General features: G+C 58.9%; 1 protein-coding gene across 1 annotated transcript; it reads right to left on the bottom strand.

Annotated features, from left to right (window-relative positions):
• Positions 1-1612: 1612 nt before the first annotated feature.
• Positions 1613-14175, bottom strand: ADAM33 (ADAM metallopeptidase domain 33). Its single transcript, XM_087445544.1, has 22 exons — positions 14044-14175; positions 11994-12118; positions 9555-9631; positions 7749-7827; positions 7474-7550; positions 7199-7388; positions 6894-6959; positions 6741-6812; positions 6388-6554; positions 6217-6301; positions 5982-6124; positions 5313-5490; positions 5112-5201; positions 4693-4888; positions 4456-4564; positions 4165-4363; positions 4003-4080; positions 3811-3919; positions 3584-3731; positions 2204-2295; positions 1971-2045; positions 1613-1673 (listed from the first exon to the last, which is right to left on the bottom strand). The coding sequence occupies exons 1-21, from the start codon at positions 14144-14146 to the stop codon at positions 2008-2010; spliced, it is 2421 nt and encodes an 806-aa protein (XP_087301670.1). The 5' UTR covers positions 14147-14175; the 3' UTR covers positions 1613-1673; positions 1971-2007.
• Positions 14176-16182: the final 2007 nt, after the last annotated feature.

Genomic DNA, 16182 nt, shown 5'->3' on the forward strand with positions numbered 1-16182 from the left:
CCCTGAAATTTGATTCTACTGCTCTTCCCATCAAAAGGTAGAGTTTTTCTCCCAATCCCTGAAAACTGGGCTGCCCCTGTGACTTGCTTGGGCCAACAGAGTGTTATGGAAATAAAACGTGCCAGTCCTGGGATCTTCAAGAGGCCTCGCAAACTTCCACTGAGTTCCTTGCAGGGCTCATAGGGTGCGGTTCCAACATGGCTTGGCATGGCATGGTTACTGATCTGGTCTACAGTTAAAATTTTGATATTTTGTTCACTGTGGATTTTTTGCATTAATTCTGATCTTTTAAAAAATTGCATTAAAATATTACTTATCTTGATTACCTTTTTTTGTGCCCAAGCTAAGTGCCTCACTCACCTCACCCTAATCCTGGTCCTGCTTTCAGGACTCTCACCAGCTGTCATGTGAACAAGCCTGGGCTAGCCTGCTGGAAAATGAGAGACACACACCCCCTAAATCCTCATCACCCTAGCCAGGAGCCAGCCAATCCCAGAAGCAGAACTGCCCAGCTGACCAGCAGTTGACCGCAAACACATAAATGAGCCTTGCTGAGACCAATCAAGCCACCAGCTGAGTTCAACCTAATTTGCCAATTCACAGAATTAGTTTTTTTAAGCTACTGAGTTTTGGAGTGGTTTTGTTATGCAGCAACAGCTGGCTGATACAGGTCACTCAGCAACTCTTGCATGAAGCAAGAGGAGAGAAGTGGCTTCTGAGAATGTCCCAGGGAGGCAAGAGAGGTGGGACAAAGGGATCATTCAAGCTAGGCAACACCATCTTATGCCCAAGTACCTCTGGGGCCCTGGCTGCCATCTGAGGCTCATCCCACCAGCCCCTTGTGACCCTCAGGGAGTCCCAAGGGGTTGCCTTTACAGACAGGAAAGACTCACAGAAGCCCAAGGGCAACATGTCTTTTTTCTGACTTCAACTTTAGTGTCCTGTTTAAAATGGCTCCCTCTGTCCCCTTCCACAGAATGGAGGAGAGGCTGAGTAATGTCCATAGTGAGGGGGCTGCAGCAGACCCCACACTCCTCCAAAACCTCAGGTGGAAGACTAAGAATGGGGAGGTGGGGGCTGAGGAAGCGTGTGGGGGACAAGACAGGGCAGGAAGAGGGAAGAAGGAAGGTCCCAAGGATTTTGTTTGTTTTGCAGGTGCCAGAGGCCAGGGGCAGTGGACTCAGTCTGAAATGTAGGGCCCCTGGAGTCCAGGCTTCTGGCCCAGCAGTCACTGCCCTCTGCAGGGCTGGGTCTGGGTAAAGTGCACGTAGCAGATACCCAGGCTTCCCAGACAGAGGCCTCCCCCAGTGCCCAGCATGACCCAGCCTCCTTGGTGACAGGAGGTCAGTGATGACATGACCGTTGCTCCTCGGACTGATGGATTCTTGGGCTGGAGTGTGTGTCCTAGCAGAATTCTCCAGCCCTAATGAACAGGGACAGCACTGGGCAACTTCTGATGAGATTCTGGGGTCCTGGAAGCGGTAGAGCAGTGCTCAACTCAGGGAAGAAACTTGCAAGCTGCCTGAAGGTGCAGGAGGTCAGCTGACTCGCTGGCTCTGCCCCTGGGAGTCCAAGTTCCTGGAGTGGCTGTCAGTAGCCATCTGTCTTTAAACCTCCTCATTCAGGAGCCCCCTCTCACCAGAGACAGGATCTTGGCTTCTGGACTTGACCTGCTGAGAACGCAGTGAAGGAAGGGTCGTCCCCTGAGGTCTGGGACCCCAGGCAGCAAGTCATGTGGCAGGGACTCCCTGTCCTCTCCCAGTGAGGACCAGTGACCCAGGAAGAGCCACAACTTCTCCCTTTCCTACCCCAGGGGCTTCCAGCATCAGGTCTCCATGATAACAGCTTCTCCACAAGGTTATGTCTCATTTCCAAAATAACCCAAGCTCCTCAGAGTAGGGGACAGAGAGCAAGATAAGGGGCAACAGAGGTGGGTGGATGAGCAAGGGGAGGGAGAGGTCCCCACCTACCTTGGGGGTGCAGGCAGGACTACAGGGCACAGGCTTGTCAAGGTGGCTGTTGGGCTCTGGCAAAGTTCTCAAGGTCTGTGGAGCAATGGGTGAGTGATTGCTGTGAACACAGCTGGCAGGAGTCCCTTGGGGCAGAATGGGGCACAGAGGACTCAAAGTGACTGGGTGCTAAGCGGAGAGGAGGGGGCCCATCCCTTCACTTCCCTCCCCATCTCCCACCATGCCTCACTCACCCAGGGGCCGGGACTCTCCAGTGGCTGTGGGGCCCAACTCCATGGGGTGAACACTGCCCCGGGGGTGGTCCCTGCATGGGCCATCTTTGGGCCTGAGTGGCGGGAGAAGAGGCCAGGAGGTTGGGACAGTGACCCTGAGCAGGGTGCACCCAGCCCAACTTCTGCCTTGACTGAGTCTCCACCGTTCTGCTCCAGGTCACTCTCTCCAGCTCCTTTTCTGCTCCCTCCTGCAAGGAGCCCTTAGGGGGTCCAGGCTCCACTGGAGACTCACGCCCTTCCAGGGCTGCCGGCCCTTCTCTCCAGCCCCGACATTTCTCCAAGCTCTGGCACCACTCTAGCATCCTGGCACCCTCCAGATGCTGGCATCACTCAGGTCCCAAAGAGGGGTGGACTTCCTCCTTGCCATTTGGTGGCCATGCTGCCCTTGATGACTCCAAGTCACACTTGGCTGTTTGTGCCCCTTCCCCCAGGGGCTTGTCACTTCCTTCGATATGTCTTCAAAACAGTCTCCACTGCCCTAAAGATTCTGCCCTGGGGATGAGATGTGGTTGCTGCCCCCACTGCTGACCCCCTGATGCTGACACACCAAGCTCTGACCACCTTGCTCCTCTGCCCACAGACCCATAATCACTGCTCATTGTGTCAAGGCCCTCTCAGCTGGCACCTGGGACCTGGCTGGTGCCCTGCCCATCTGGGATGCCCTCTGCCCCAAACTCTAGCTCAAACCCTGCCCTCTCCCTCAGCTTGCCTGGAGCACTCACAAGGCCAGGCTGTTGTCAGATGTGGATCTAGGGTGCCAGCCTTGCCCAGTGCCCCACTGAAGGGGCAGCCCAATATCGACTAGGCTTGGTTTCAAGTGACCCTCCTTCCTGGTCACAGACCTGGGTTAGGGGCAGACCCTTGGCACAAGGGCAGCCAGCGCCATAGCTGACCAGTGGTGTGGAGTGAAAAGATGTGACAGGCCCAGCATTTGGGAACTTGAAGGGAGTAGCAGCAGAGATTTAGGCAATGGAAGTGGCAGAGGGCTAAAAGCTCATGAGGGAGAGAGGCTAGAGAGACCATGAAGGAGCTGGGGAGCAAGAACTGCCTTATCGGCTGGTGCAAAAACGGGGCAAAGTCAAGGATGAGGCAGCCCCCAGGTAGGAGAAGCAGGGGAGGTGACAAGAGCGGCTGAACCACAGTGATGGGGAGCCTGGCTTCACTGGGACGCCACGGGGGCCTCCTGCTCAAGGCTCCTTTCTACTGCCTCTGCCTACCTCTCTGCTCCTGGGGGCAAGGGCTGAGATCGTGCTCCAGCTCCCCCAGGCCCAGCAGAGCTCTGAGGAGCAGGAACCACAGGAGTGGGCTCAGGAAGCAGAGACTTGAGTCCTCAGAGCGTACCCACTGCACGCAGGGGTCCTCCTTGAGCCCCAGAGGCATCGCTGGAGACAGGATCCCGGCCTCCGGCAGCAGCACCAGGCCAGGCCGGCCCCGAGGAGCAGAGGCAGCAGGAAGCTAAGGATCACGGCCAGCAGGAAGGTATCGTGGTCTGTGGAGGACAGGGTGGGGCTGAGTCCTGCACAGATGGACAACCCCAGCACCTCCCCACTTGCCCCTCATGGGCGCACTTTCAGGCTGCACAGGGCCACTGTCCACGCTGCCACCAAAGCCTGGCTTGTCGCAGGAGGGTGGAGCCCAGCCTGGAGCGCAATGGCAGTTACCGTTACTATTGCAAACCTGCAGAGGAGAAGAGAGAAGGTGGGTGGCATGGGATCAGGGACCCCAAGGTCACCCTCTCCCCTACTTTTTGGGCAACTTACCCCACGGCCATGGCAGGCAGTCAGGCAGCGCTCCAGCTCCAGGAAGGTAATGTTCTGGCAGCGCCTGTCCTGGCACACCTGTGGGCAGTGAGTGCACTGGGCAGTGAAGCTTTGGCCTGCAGGACTCAAATGGTAGGGAGGGGTCGGGTGGACAGGGCTCACCATTCTAGGTCCACACTGGGTGCCTGGCTCTACCAGGCCCAAGTCAAGCAGGTCCAGCTGGGCACCGGGCAGCAGGAAGGCTCCCCTGCAGGTCACCTCGTGGCTGTTTAGGCGGATGATGGAGTCCACCGGCACCGTGTGTGGTGTGAGTGGGCTCTGCTCCCCGCCCTGGCACTGCAGCTTCCCACACTGCGCATCCCTGGGGCCAAGTGGAGGGCGGTCAAACAGCGAGAAGCGTCCCACTTCCCCCAACCCACTCCCAGCTTCCACTGCCTCCGCTCCACTCCCCACCTCTGCGCACAAGGCACGAAGCCACCCTTGCCGTCCTGGCCGCAGTTTCCCTGGGCGTTTCCCGCGGAGTTCACAACCTGGAAACAGGCCTCCGGCGCCGGGCTGGAGCCTGAGGAAGCACGGGCAGGGCTGGGGGCAGCCCAGACCCGGACCACGCTTTGCCGGCCTCAGTCCTCCCACCCCATCTTCCCTAGACTTGAAAACTACGCAGACCCGAGGACGGGGGCGTCGTCTCACCAGGCCCCCAGAGCTGCTGGCACTGCTGCTCAAGCGTGGGACACGCGCCGTCCCAGCAGTAGCCTCGGCCGCTGGCGCAAGGCGAGCCGTCCAGCAGGTAAATGTCCGGGGGGCAGTACGGGGAGGCGCCCGTGCAGAACTCTGGGAGGTCACAGTCGCCCACAGCCCAGCGGCACGGCGCGCCTGCGGGCTTCAGCTACGCAGGTGACCCCGGTGGAGGGAGGGCGGCCCAGGCACAGAGAGACAATGGACAGTGAGAAATACAAGCCAATAGCGCGGCTCAGAGGCGGGAGGGCCAGGTGGGAGGGCCAGGGGGACGCACGCACAGAGGGGGAGCTGCGGGCGCCAATCAGCCAAGACCGACAGGCCGGCTCCCAAGCGCTCCCTAACCTTCACCCCCGAGTCTCCCATGCCCTCACCAGGCAGCGCGCGCAGCAGTCTCCGTGGGTGCACTGGGCCCCCGCACGCAGCGAGCAGTTGTGGGCGAAACAGCAGGGGTCCAAGCACTCCTGGATCCGGAAAGGCGAGGAGGCACCAGGTGAGGGCGCAGCGCCCCGACCTCGGGGGAGGGGCCGGCGAGGAGCAGCCTTTGCCCCCGGGGGCCCGGCCGCGGACCTGACCTGGCTGGCGCCGCAGTCGCACTCCTCGCCCTCCTCCACGAAGCCGTTCCCGCAGCGCGCGCGCGGCACCAGGAGCCCAGAGTCCGGCGTGTTGGAGAGGCACGCGCCGCCCCCCTTGCGGAAGAAGGCGCGCAGCTGGCGGCGGCTGCAGGCGCTGAACACGCGCGGGAACGGGTGCCTACGGGCGGGGAAGGCGTCGGGCGTGCGGGGACCACCCCTCTCAACCCCCTTCTCGTCTCCAATGCTCTCCCACCACCACCACCCGTTGCGTGGCCACACAGCAGCAGAATGCGCAGACACCGTCGGACCGACAGACGGCTCGAATCCTCTAGAGGCAGAGCCCAGAGAGGAGAAGTAGCCCGCGCTAAGTCACGCAGCGACTCTGAGGCAGGAGGATGTGATGCCAGGAGCGGGTAGCCCAGGACTCAAAGTCGAATCCCGACCAAGCGCTGCTACTCCTGGGGTTGGAGTAACCTCGCTAGGTTGTTCCAAAAATAATCTTCATGCTCTTGAGAATCCACTTTACCTGCGTTTTCTCCGTTTAAGCCTCATGAACAACTCTCAGGGCGGGTACTATTATCATATACCCATTTTACAGAAAAGGAAACTGAGGGATCCCCATAGCCCAGCCTCCTCCGCAGTCCGTACCCCCCACCGCAGCGTCCATACCCAGTGGCCGCTGCCATGACGCAGCCGCCCTGCTCGGCCGCCGCCTCCACGCAGCAGCCGTCGGGGTCGTGGCTGAGGCCGAGGCTGTGGCCTATCTCGTGAGCCATGGTGGCCGCAGCGCCAAGGGGGAGCTCCGAGTGGTCCTGGGAGGGCGTCGGAACGGTCACTGCGGGCTGCGGGGATGCCCCCCTCCCCCAGCACCTCTCCTCCGCGTCCTGTCCCTGGCGGAGCTCACCGTGCTCACGCCTCCTGAGCTCTCGGCGCGGCACATGCCCTCGACGGGCGCCAGGCCCACGGTGGCGCCCCGGAAGGCGCGGCCCCTGAGGGCGGAGCGCGGCATGACCGGGCGGGGCTGGGAGTCGGGGGTGCCCGGCGGGGGACCCGCGTGGGGGTCGGAGGCACCCACGTGAGCAGCTGCGCTGAGTCGTGTGGTCGCCGCGCCCACAGCCCCCGGCGCCACTGCAGGAAGGCCCAGAGAGTGGCATTCGCGTCCAGCGTGACACGGCTCTGGTCCTGTTCTGTCCACACTTCCAGGCCGGTCAGCGCCACCTGAATGTCCAGAGTCCTGAGAATCTGCGGGAGGGGCGGGGCTGAATCGGGGACCGGGCGCGCCACAGCGCCCGTGCTCCTCCGTGAGGGCGCCCCTCTCTTCTCCCCTCTGTTCCCTCTCCTCATCTCCAAGCCTGCCACGTCCTGCTAGGACCTGCCCGCCCCTGTCGCGGTCACCTCCATTACGGCTCTCTCCCTGCAGCTCCCAACCTGGTCCACATAGCTGGCGACCTCCAGGAGCCGCTGTTTGGTGTGGTTCAGGTTCCGGTGCTGGGTCAGGAACTGGAAAGGCAGCAATATGGCGGTGGGAGGGGCTGAGCTGGGCCCATCCCCGCCCTGCCACCCCCTTGGGTCTCCTCTCACCAGGGTGTGGTCAGCCACTATGTACAGCTCCAGGTACCTCCAGCTCCTCCCGGCCTCCCGCCTGTCCTGGGGAGAGGCAGTGGTGACCCTGAGTGGCGGGCTGCTGGCCTTGAGCCCTCACCACCAATCCCCATCCCCTGAGCACAAAGTTAACTTTAAAAATTTGCTAGAACTTGTTTCTTCAGCCTCCAAATAAAAATATCAGGACAGGAGGGGCCTGAACTGGGCTGTGCATTCCTGTCTCTTCTGATTTGGAGGGCTACGGGTAACGCATTCCCCCTCCCACCCCTGTCTCTGCCCCTGACCCTGATCTGGGTGGTGTGAGAAAGGCTGGCCATGTCCCCTTTGTCCCCAGGGTCCCTGTGGCCACAGGCCCCTTTCCAGCTGAGCAGCTGCTCCGTCCGGAAGATCTTGTGGGTGGAGAAGTCCTTGGAGCCCCCAGCTGGCCGGGGATGCACATAATAGCTGGAATTGCTGCTGAGCGTGATCAGGCCCCTAGGGCACAGAGGGGTGCAGAGGGGGATGTGAGGGAACTCCTTCTCCAGCCCCAGGCCCTGCCCCCTCCCCTAGAACTCCTCACCTCATCCCAGAGCAAGTGCTGAGGACTACCCAGGAGTCGGGGAAGCCCCTCACGCGCCCATGGTAGTGGCAATGATCCTGGAGAGCAAGGGACCCAGCCCCAAATCTCAGCCAGGGCTGAAGTGAGAGGGGCAGGAGAGAGGGCATGGAGGGGGGCTGGCTCTAGCCTCTCTTTAGGAACAGGAGGAGAATGGGGGAGGAACAGTGGGGAGACCCTCAGGGAGTGCATCCCCCAGCACCCCCACCCTGTCCTCAGAGCCCATAGAAGTATCTCACCATGTGGTTGGGGACCAGCACCACTGGCTGCCCATCTGGGCTGTAGTGGGTTTCTGTGTATCCCGGGGCCAGCAGCCTGCTGGGAGGGGATGTTGTAGGAATCACCTAATTCAGCCCTGCCTCCTCCAGGATGCCCTCCAGCCTTCCTCCCTGAATGCTAATTGAGCAGCTCTAGGAGTGAGGCACAAGGCTAGCACTTAAGCACCCAAAGTGTGTCTTAGGGAAGGGACAGGAGTGACTGTGTGTTGCTCAGCTCAGAAAATCCTTGGGCTAGGGGGAGAAAGGTGAAGGGCAGGAAGGATGCTTGCTGATGGCTTAGAGGTGGGACGTGGAGTGTGGGAAGCACCAGGGAGGAGCAGAAACAGGGAAGTTTGGGGTCCCTGTGGGGCCTGCGGCAGGCAGCTGGATCCACAGTCCTGGGGCTGGGCAGGAGGGGAGGATTCAGGAGACACTGCAGAGGAGGTGGGACTTGGAGCCAAGGAAGTGTAGTGAACTCCCTAGGTGGCCCTGTCTGCTGCCTACCCTTGTTGGGCATCTGGTCAACTCTCTCTCTGGTCCACCTGCCAGCCTCAAAGATCCTTCAAATCTTCTCCTCTGGCTCCCAGAGCCCACATATCTCCCCATCTGTCCTTCAGTGATGTTCACCCGCTGCTTCCAGAGAAAACAGAATCCCCACCTGCTCCTGCCCTGCCCGCCTGAGCAGGGATCCCCATCCCCACCTTCTCCAGACCCCATTCCAGTAATGATTCCATCTTCAGGCTCCATCTCACCAGGGGCCTTCCCACCAAGAGAGATCAACCATAAGTCAGTCTCTCTTCTTTAAAGAAAATCCTTGACCCCACCTCACCTTGGCCTCTTTACTACCAGACCACCTCCAAGACCTGTGATGCTTGCTTCTCTTCCTCCCAGTCTTTCCTCCACCTTCTCCAGCTTTGTTCCCCCACAGCACACACACACACAACCCCAGGAGGTAGGTGATGTGATCACCCCATTTAATGCGTGGGGACATCGAATCCCAGGGTAACCATAGTTAGGCATGGTGGAACTAGAGATGGTTCCCAGTCTATGTGACTCCATGGGGAGAATAAAACACGTGGAGAGTGCTTAGAACAGTGTCTGCAATGAAACAAGAATTCCATATATAAAGAATGGCTGATAATATAGTCTGGATGGTCTCAAGACCCCACGCTCCATCTAGGACACCCACATCACCCAGCCCAGCTCTGCCTGCTCATTCACCAGCTCAAAATCTTTGGCTCTGCGCTGTCCAAGACACTCAGCACTAAATGGCCTTCTGTGATCTGGCCCTACTGGGATTTCCCAAATTCGTTTCTTGCAGCTCCCCTCCCTGCAGATGGAGACCCTCCAGGCAGGCCAGACAAACTGCCGCCCCCTGAATGCGCCTTGACCTTTGTAGCCACTGCACCTTTGTCCCTGCCATTCCGTTAGCCCAGAGTACCCACCCATCTTTGGACTGCATCTTGGGTTCTCTTTTGACTCAACACACCCTGTAAGCACCTGCTAGGTGATGCTCATTCATTTCCGGCAGGGAGCTGACAAGATGCTCCCGGGGCTAGGGGCAGGGATGTGCCCCACAGCAGGGCCGACCATGCCTCAACAGTCCACTTCAGCCTCGAGGGAGCCAGTCATGGACTGGCGTGACTCTCCCTGTCCCCTGCACTTCCTCGGGGCCCTGGCCCCCTCCAGCCTCCCTCATGGGTTCCTGTCAGTACTGCCCAGCACTGGTTCCTCCCAGAGAGAGGGGCTGTTCTGGGCTCCCAGACCCCTCCCCGGCCTGGTACTCACTGGTTCTTCTCCAGCTCAAGCAGGAGCTCCTGGCCTTCAGCCTCCAAGGCCACCAGCCCTGTGTCTAGCTTCAAGACCTGGGCAAGAAGGAGTGCAGGGCTGAGACAGCAGGCATCCAGGCCTCCTGCCTGCCAGGGAGCAGGTGTGATGTGGATTTGGCTGGCGAGGGAGTTCATGGGGAGAGCATGGGGGGTGGGGCAGGGGGCAGCAGGCTCCCCACTTGCCATGGTGAGTGTGGATGGGCGGGGTGGGGGTGGGGGTGGTGAGAACAGGCAGACAAAAACATTGCCAAACTCAAGATGTTGGTTATTCTGACAACAGCCATTTCACATAGCCTGCTAGGTGCACACCACATCCTCCCTAAAGAGACGAGGGTCCCAGAAAGGTGCCCTGCCTTGCCCAAGGTGACTGGGCCCTTCCTCTGGCCCTCAGTCCTCTTCCATGCCCAGAGGCTTCTTCTAAGCAGGGAGGACAGAGGGGTCCTGAAGACGTGGCGGCGGGGGACATTGGGTAGGAGGCTCAGGCCTCCTCACAACCTCTTGTTTCTGTGCCTTGCTGCTCCCCACTCCCTCTAGAATTCAGACTTTACACCTCCATCTCCAATTCTGACAAACTGCTCCCTGCACTGAAGTTTTCCTTGGATTCAGCAGGCCTGCCCCACACCTGCTTCACTGAGCCCATGAAGTAAACACCGACCCCCTTCCCAGGCCAAGAGGAAAACACTGGCTTGGCCAGCCCGCCGCTCCTTCCCCCTACCCTCTTTGCCCCTTCCACCGTATGGGAATATCCCATCTGCCCTCCTTGTCCACTCAGCCTGGCTGGGGGCCCAGAACTAGAGCCTGCCCAGGAGCCTCCTGGAGAGCTGCTGTGTCTTCGGAATGCTCCCCCCCACCCTTGCTGGCCCTTCTCTTTCATCCCACAATGCACTGGGCTGGGCCCCAGGCCAAGGAGCTCAGAGTCTTTGGGGGTCCTCCCTCTGCAGGTGGGGAACAGACCGCCCCCGTCCTTCTGGTCCCCCAAGGCTCCAAGCATGAGCTCATGTGGCCGGAATGCCACTTGCTTTATAGGAGAAAGGTTTGCACTAAGGGAAGGCAGCAGCCCAGATGGAAGGCCTCCTCCTGCCCCACCCCCATCCCCAGGGCTCCTGTCTCTCTGCAGCCCCTGCTGTCCTCACTCCTTGCCCTCCTAGTGACCCTGCCCCTCACTATGCACCCCACCCCCGACCTGAAATGTGGGTGTTTCCCTCTGGGGAGGATGCTCTGCCTCAACTCTGTCTGCTGTCCTCATCTTGGCAGGCTTCCTGGAGGCAAGAGCCTGTAAGTAGGGAAAGCAAGGTCCCCTTGGGGTTTCCCATCGTGGTCCCAGCCCAGGCCAGACAGAGAAGGAGGTTCACAGTCAGGATGACCCCAGCATGTGCCTCACCTTCTCCTCTGCTGGTGATGTCCAGGAGAACAATCTCAAAGCTCAGGCCAGCGCCATTCTTGACTACTTGAATGTGAGCCTCTAGGGTCCAGCAGACCCAGTGAGGGCCCTAGGTTGGGAGCAGCTGGGCCTGTGGGGGCCTCCCACCCTTCATGGCAGTGCTATCCTTCCTTCCTCCTCACTAGCTTGGACAGCGGGTTGTCCTCTCTGCCTGAAAATTCAGGATAAAGAGGGCTCTCTAGACTTAGGAACATTGGTCAATGGTTTAAAGTCTTTAGATCTTAGCAGTTCCCAGGCTGCTGGGCTAAAGAGCTGTGTGACCTTGAGCAATTGCCCCAGCCTCTCTGGGCTTCAGTTTGCCCCTCTGTGAAAGGGGCATACTAAGGCTGCTGGTCTCCTGGTTTGCAGCACAGCTGTTGAGGCACACACAGATGGGGGCGTGGTTATTCTGGAAGTGTATAATGGGCACGTGTTGGGAGGAGGCTAGGACAGCAAAAAGGAGAAGGAAAATGGGGTTAGCTTGCACCTGGGGGGCACCAGGAGAGTGACCACTGCCCCCTGGCCAGAGTAGATTCTGCATGAGCCAGTGAGGCTGACGTTTCAGGTCCCTCAATGGCAGGGTCCTGTAGGGGACAGCAATGTGTCCACAGGGTCACACGTTCTGGTAAATTTTGCAAAAAGAAGATATTTTGGTGTTTTTTTAAAGAGGTCCCTGAAAAGCTTCAGGCCCCATACACTCCGACCCCACCTCTGCCTGGTGGGGTGGGGGTGGCCCAGATAGTTCTGGGAAGGAGGGACGGGGGGAGGGGAGAGGAAGCCTGAAAATGACTTCCATGTGTGCAGGCTCACGCAACGCGCTGTATCCCTGCCCCCTGCCTGCCAACTCTTTGGGGAGGGGCCTAAAGGAATCGAGAGATCTAGGGACCCCAGCAAAACTGCCACGCTGAAATTTGGGGAGGGGCAAAGGGGCTAGGAGACTCTGGGCCCCTGCAGAGGAGGGGATAACAGGGCACTGACCGGCTCCTCCAGGGTGACCATGCGCCAGGGTCGTCCATCCAGGACCCAGTGAGGGGTGACTGGCTCTCCAAGGGTGCTTCCTGGGGTGAGGACAGAGCACAGAGGGACCTGAGGAACACAGGGGACTGGGAGACAACAGAGGGATGGGGTTAGAGGACGGCAGCAGGGAGGAAGGAGAGACTCCATCTTCAACACTCAAATGTTTAGCCTGGAGAAGGTGGGCACCCATGGGGCATCCTTGGAACTGAGGAGCCACCAGGGAGGTGGCAGAAGAGAGACAGAGGAGCCTGGAAAGGACAGCTCAGCTGGAGACACAGGAACCACGCTGACGGGGTTGGGGGGTTGGGGTTGGGGTCAAAGGTCACAAGAAAGAGACCAAGGCCCTCAATGCAGAGGGGAAAGGAAGCAGGAGGTAGCCTCGGGTATTCTCGGGTATTTTTAGATTGGGCAGCAGATGCCTTCAGGATGAGAAATCTGTGAAGAGAGGATGCCTGTGTCTGCCCCACAGTCTGAGGAAAACAGCCAGATGTTGTCTTGCCCAGTTTGTCCTGCCCACTTTGCCCAGAGCTCCTCTTGGGGCCTTCATGCTGGAGGCAAGGCTTCCAGGGACTCTGGCCCAGAAGCCGCCTCCTCATGTCTTCCAGGTGGGGGCTGGGGGACAGCCTGAGTGCTCCCAGGCCGGGTGTGCCTAACAGGGGTCCAGGAGGAATACCAGAGCCAAGCATTACTCAGAAGGCATCTGGAATGCTCCCCTGGAATGCTCCCAGCACCCCCCCCCCCCCCCCCGACGAGGACCCAGCAACACTCACCACACCCACCCTGCCTGAGCAAGGCCCCAGGTGGCCCAGAGCTTGCAGGCAACCATCCCATCCCTCTGGCACCCAGTGCCTGGGGAATCCCAGCTCCCAGAACTGACAGCCTCCCAACCCCCACCCAACCCTGGCCACAGTCCTGCCCAGGCTGAGATGGCTGCCTGGGAAGTGGCTCAGCTACTCCTGGGCCACCACAACTCCTTTCTCCTCCTCCATCTCCTCTCCCAGACCCCCGGTCATCAAAGACCTGGAATAGCAGCAGCTCCAGGAGCCCCCTTTCCCCAAGAAGCCCTGCCTGACTGGATGAGTGAGTGGCCACCAGGCAGATGGGGATGGGGGCAGGGGCTGGGTGGGGGCAGGGAGACATGGCCTTGAAACAGAGGCTAAAGGGCCTGTGGGGAGGAGTCTGAGTGTGTCTGGGGGAAGAGGGGGTGTTTCTCACCCAGAGAGGACTTAACTGGATGTGGAGAACCAGCAGAACGCCTTGAGACTGTCCCCAAAGGCATGAGGGTTGTCATCCCTCCCCCTCAGGGCTCCAGGACAGAGGAAGACCCTATCCCTATTGGGTCCCCATCCCCCAGTGCTCTAGAACCCACCACCATCAGGCTGCCCAGCCCAGCCCTTCCTGCCTCCTCCCCGGTTGCTCTCCCTGTGCCTTCTCAGGCACTTGAAGTACAGGACCCGGCCAATCCTCCCACCCACTTGGAGAGGCTGTTGCTATCCGCCCTGGCGCACAGAGGGTTTGGGGAGGTTACACTGGGCAGAGACGAGCTGCAGTCTTCCCCCAGGGCCCCAGCTAACAGGCACTTTCTGTTTGAGGCCGTCCTCTATCTAACCAAACAAGGCAACAATATAACCAACATACACACCACCTCCAGGCCCCGGGATGACGGGGCGAGCATGGGGTGAAGCATGAGCGTGGAGGCCACAGCTAGTCCACTAGGCTGAGGCCACAGCAGGGACTCCTGGGGGCCAGTGGGCTGGGGGCTTCCCAGAGGAGGGAGACCCGCTGAGCCCTAAGGGGTTGAGGTGCAGGGATGTTCACAGTGGCGGATGGGGCCAGGGGGTGGTCAGAGCAGAGAATCCAGACAGAGGGGCTGGGGGTGGGGGGATGCTGGGCAGCTGCTCAGAGGGGAAGTGGCCCTGTGCTCCTGGTCGCACAGTCCCAGGGGTTCAGACCCTGCATCCCCTGACTGGGGCCTCGCCTGCCCCTCAGGACGCACCGCCCACGTCCTCACCTTGAAAAGTCTCAGCCCCCCGCAACAGCCACCGTAGCCACAGTAGCAGCAGCAGCAGCAGCAACGCCGGCGACCCTCGAGTTCTCCAGGGCCCCGGGCCCATAGCTGTGAGCGCCTCGGCTCGAGGCTGCGCTCCCGGCTCCCGGCTCCGCCCCGGCTGGACCGCTGCCGACCCACGCCCCGTGCAGCTCGGCCCGCCGGCTCCGGACCTTCCCGCGCCCCCTCCCGGCCCGCGCCCCCTCCCTGCGCGCCGCCGCCCGCCGCGCCGTGGGGAACCAGGACGACCCTCCCCGGCAGAGCGGCCGTCTACGGGGTAGAGCTGAGCGCGCCGGGCGGGGGCGGGAATCTGCGGGGGCCCCTCGAGGACCCTCCTGCGCCCTCTCGCCCGATCTCGTGGGGGTGGAGGATGGGGATGGGGTGGGAACCCCCCCAGAAGGACCTTTGAGGACCATAGCGGGAGGACAGAGGCCAGGGCTAGGGGGCCACCTGTTGCTGCTCGAGTCTGCCCAGGGTGCGCCCTGCTCTGTGGCCTCCTGGGGCGGACCTCTGTCCCAGTCTTTCCACCAGCCCTGCCCAGAGGTGCCCCGGCAAGAACCGGCGGAAGTGCCCCTCGGAGAAGGGGCAGCCCCTGTACCCGCGGCGCGGGTGGGTGCGGGGAGCGAGCGGAGGCCGTGGTCCCGCGGGCTCGGTGGCGGCAAAGGCGAGGCGGCGCGACAGGCGTGCGGGGGGAGGACAGCCCTTAGTCCCCGGCCGCGGCAGGCGGAAGAACTCTCCAAAGCCATAGACTCCCAGACGGGGGGATCCTTTCGGCTTCGGTAACATCTGTTTCTTGTTTTAGAGCTTCGTGTACTAAGTAGTAAATTCGGATAGCGAGTAGCAAGTATTGCGATAGCGAGGAATGGTAACTCTTAAGCAAAACTATTTGTTTTTGAGAATTCAAAATGCGCCAGTTCGGTTAGTAAGAGATCCAGCAGCGAGGGAAACCTACGTTCGCCTGATTCAAACATCAAAAAGTAGGATAAGATGTTTAAGAAACATCTCTCCCTCTTCTGTCTCCATCCTCTCAGCCCACATCCCCCAACAGGAACCAACTATTCTTAGCTTCTCCCGGGCTTTTATTTATTTTATTAATTTATTTTTTTTGATGAGGAAGATTGGCCCTGAGCTAACGCCTGTGCCAATTTTCCTTTATTTTGTATGTGGGACGCCCCCACAGCATGGCTTTATGAGCGGTGTTGTATGTCCCCACCCAGGATCCGAACCCGCAAACACCAGGCCGTGGAAGCAGAGCTTGAGAACTTAACCACTATGGCATCGGGCGGCCCCTCTCCAAGGCTTTTAGATTATTTTATGTAAACCTAAGATAATACAGATATATTTTTTCTCTTATTAACATTTTTCTGCACTGTGATTTTTTTTTTCACTTAATACACCTTGGAGACCCTTCATATCAGTGCATTTAGAGTGGTCTCATTATCACTATTCTTGTGATTATTGCTATTATCCTATTATTATTACTTTGGGTTTTTAAGTCAACTTTATTAAGGCATAATTTACATACAATAAGATGCACCTATTTTAAGTGCACAGTTAGATGAGTGTTAATAAATTTACACACCTGTGTTATCACCACTGCAATCCAGATACAGCATTTTCAGCACCCCCAAAAAGTTCCCCAGTGCCTCTTCCCAGTCAGTTTCTCCCACTCCCAATCCCAGGCAACCACTGATCTGCTTTCTGTCTATAGATAAGTTTTGCCTATTCTAGAACCTCATATAAATGGAATCATAAAGCAGGTATTCTTTTGTGTCTGGCTTCCTTTTTATGTTTTTAAGATTCATTTACATTGTTTTGTATGTCAGTAATTTGTTCTTTTGTAGTGCTGAGTGTGTTCCTTGGTATGAGGGAAGCACGATTTCTCTATTCCTGAGTTAGTGATTTGAGTTCTTTTCCAGTTTGGGGCACTTCTAAATGCAGCTGCTGCAAAATTGCTGTGTAAGTCTTTGTGTGGACATATGTTTTCATTTGTTGTCTGCAAATACCCAGAAGTAGAATTGCAGGGTCATATGGTAAGGAATATTTAATTTTTTAGGAAACTATTTCTAAAGTGGCTGTACCATTTTCATTCCCACAAGGAAT

The sequence above is a fragment of the Ceratotherium simum genome, chromosome 21, assembly GCF_057802395.1.
Source record: "Ceratotherium simum simum isolate JZ-2026a chromosome 21, ASM5780239v1, whole genome shotgun sequence".
NCBI lineage: Eukaryota > Metazoa > Chordata > Mammalia > Perissodactyla > Rhinocerotidae > Ceratotherium > Ceratotherium simum.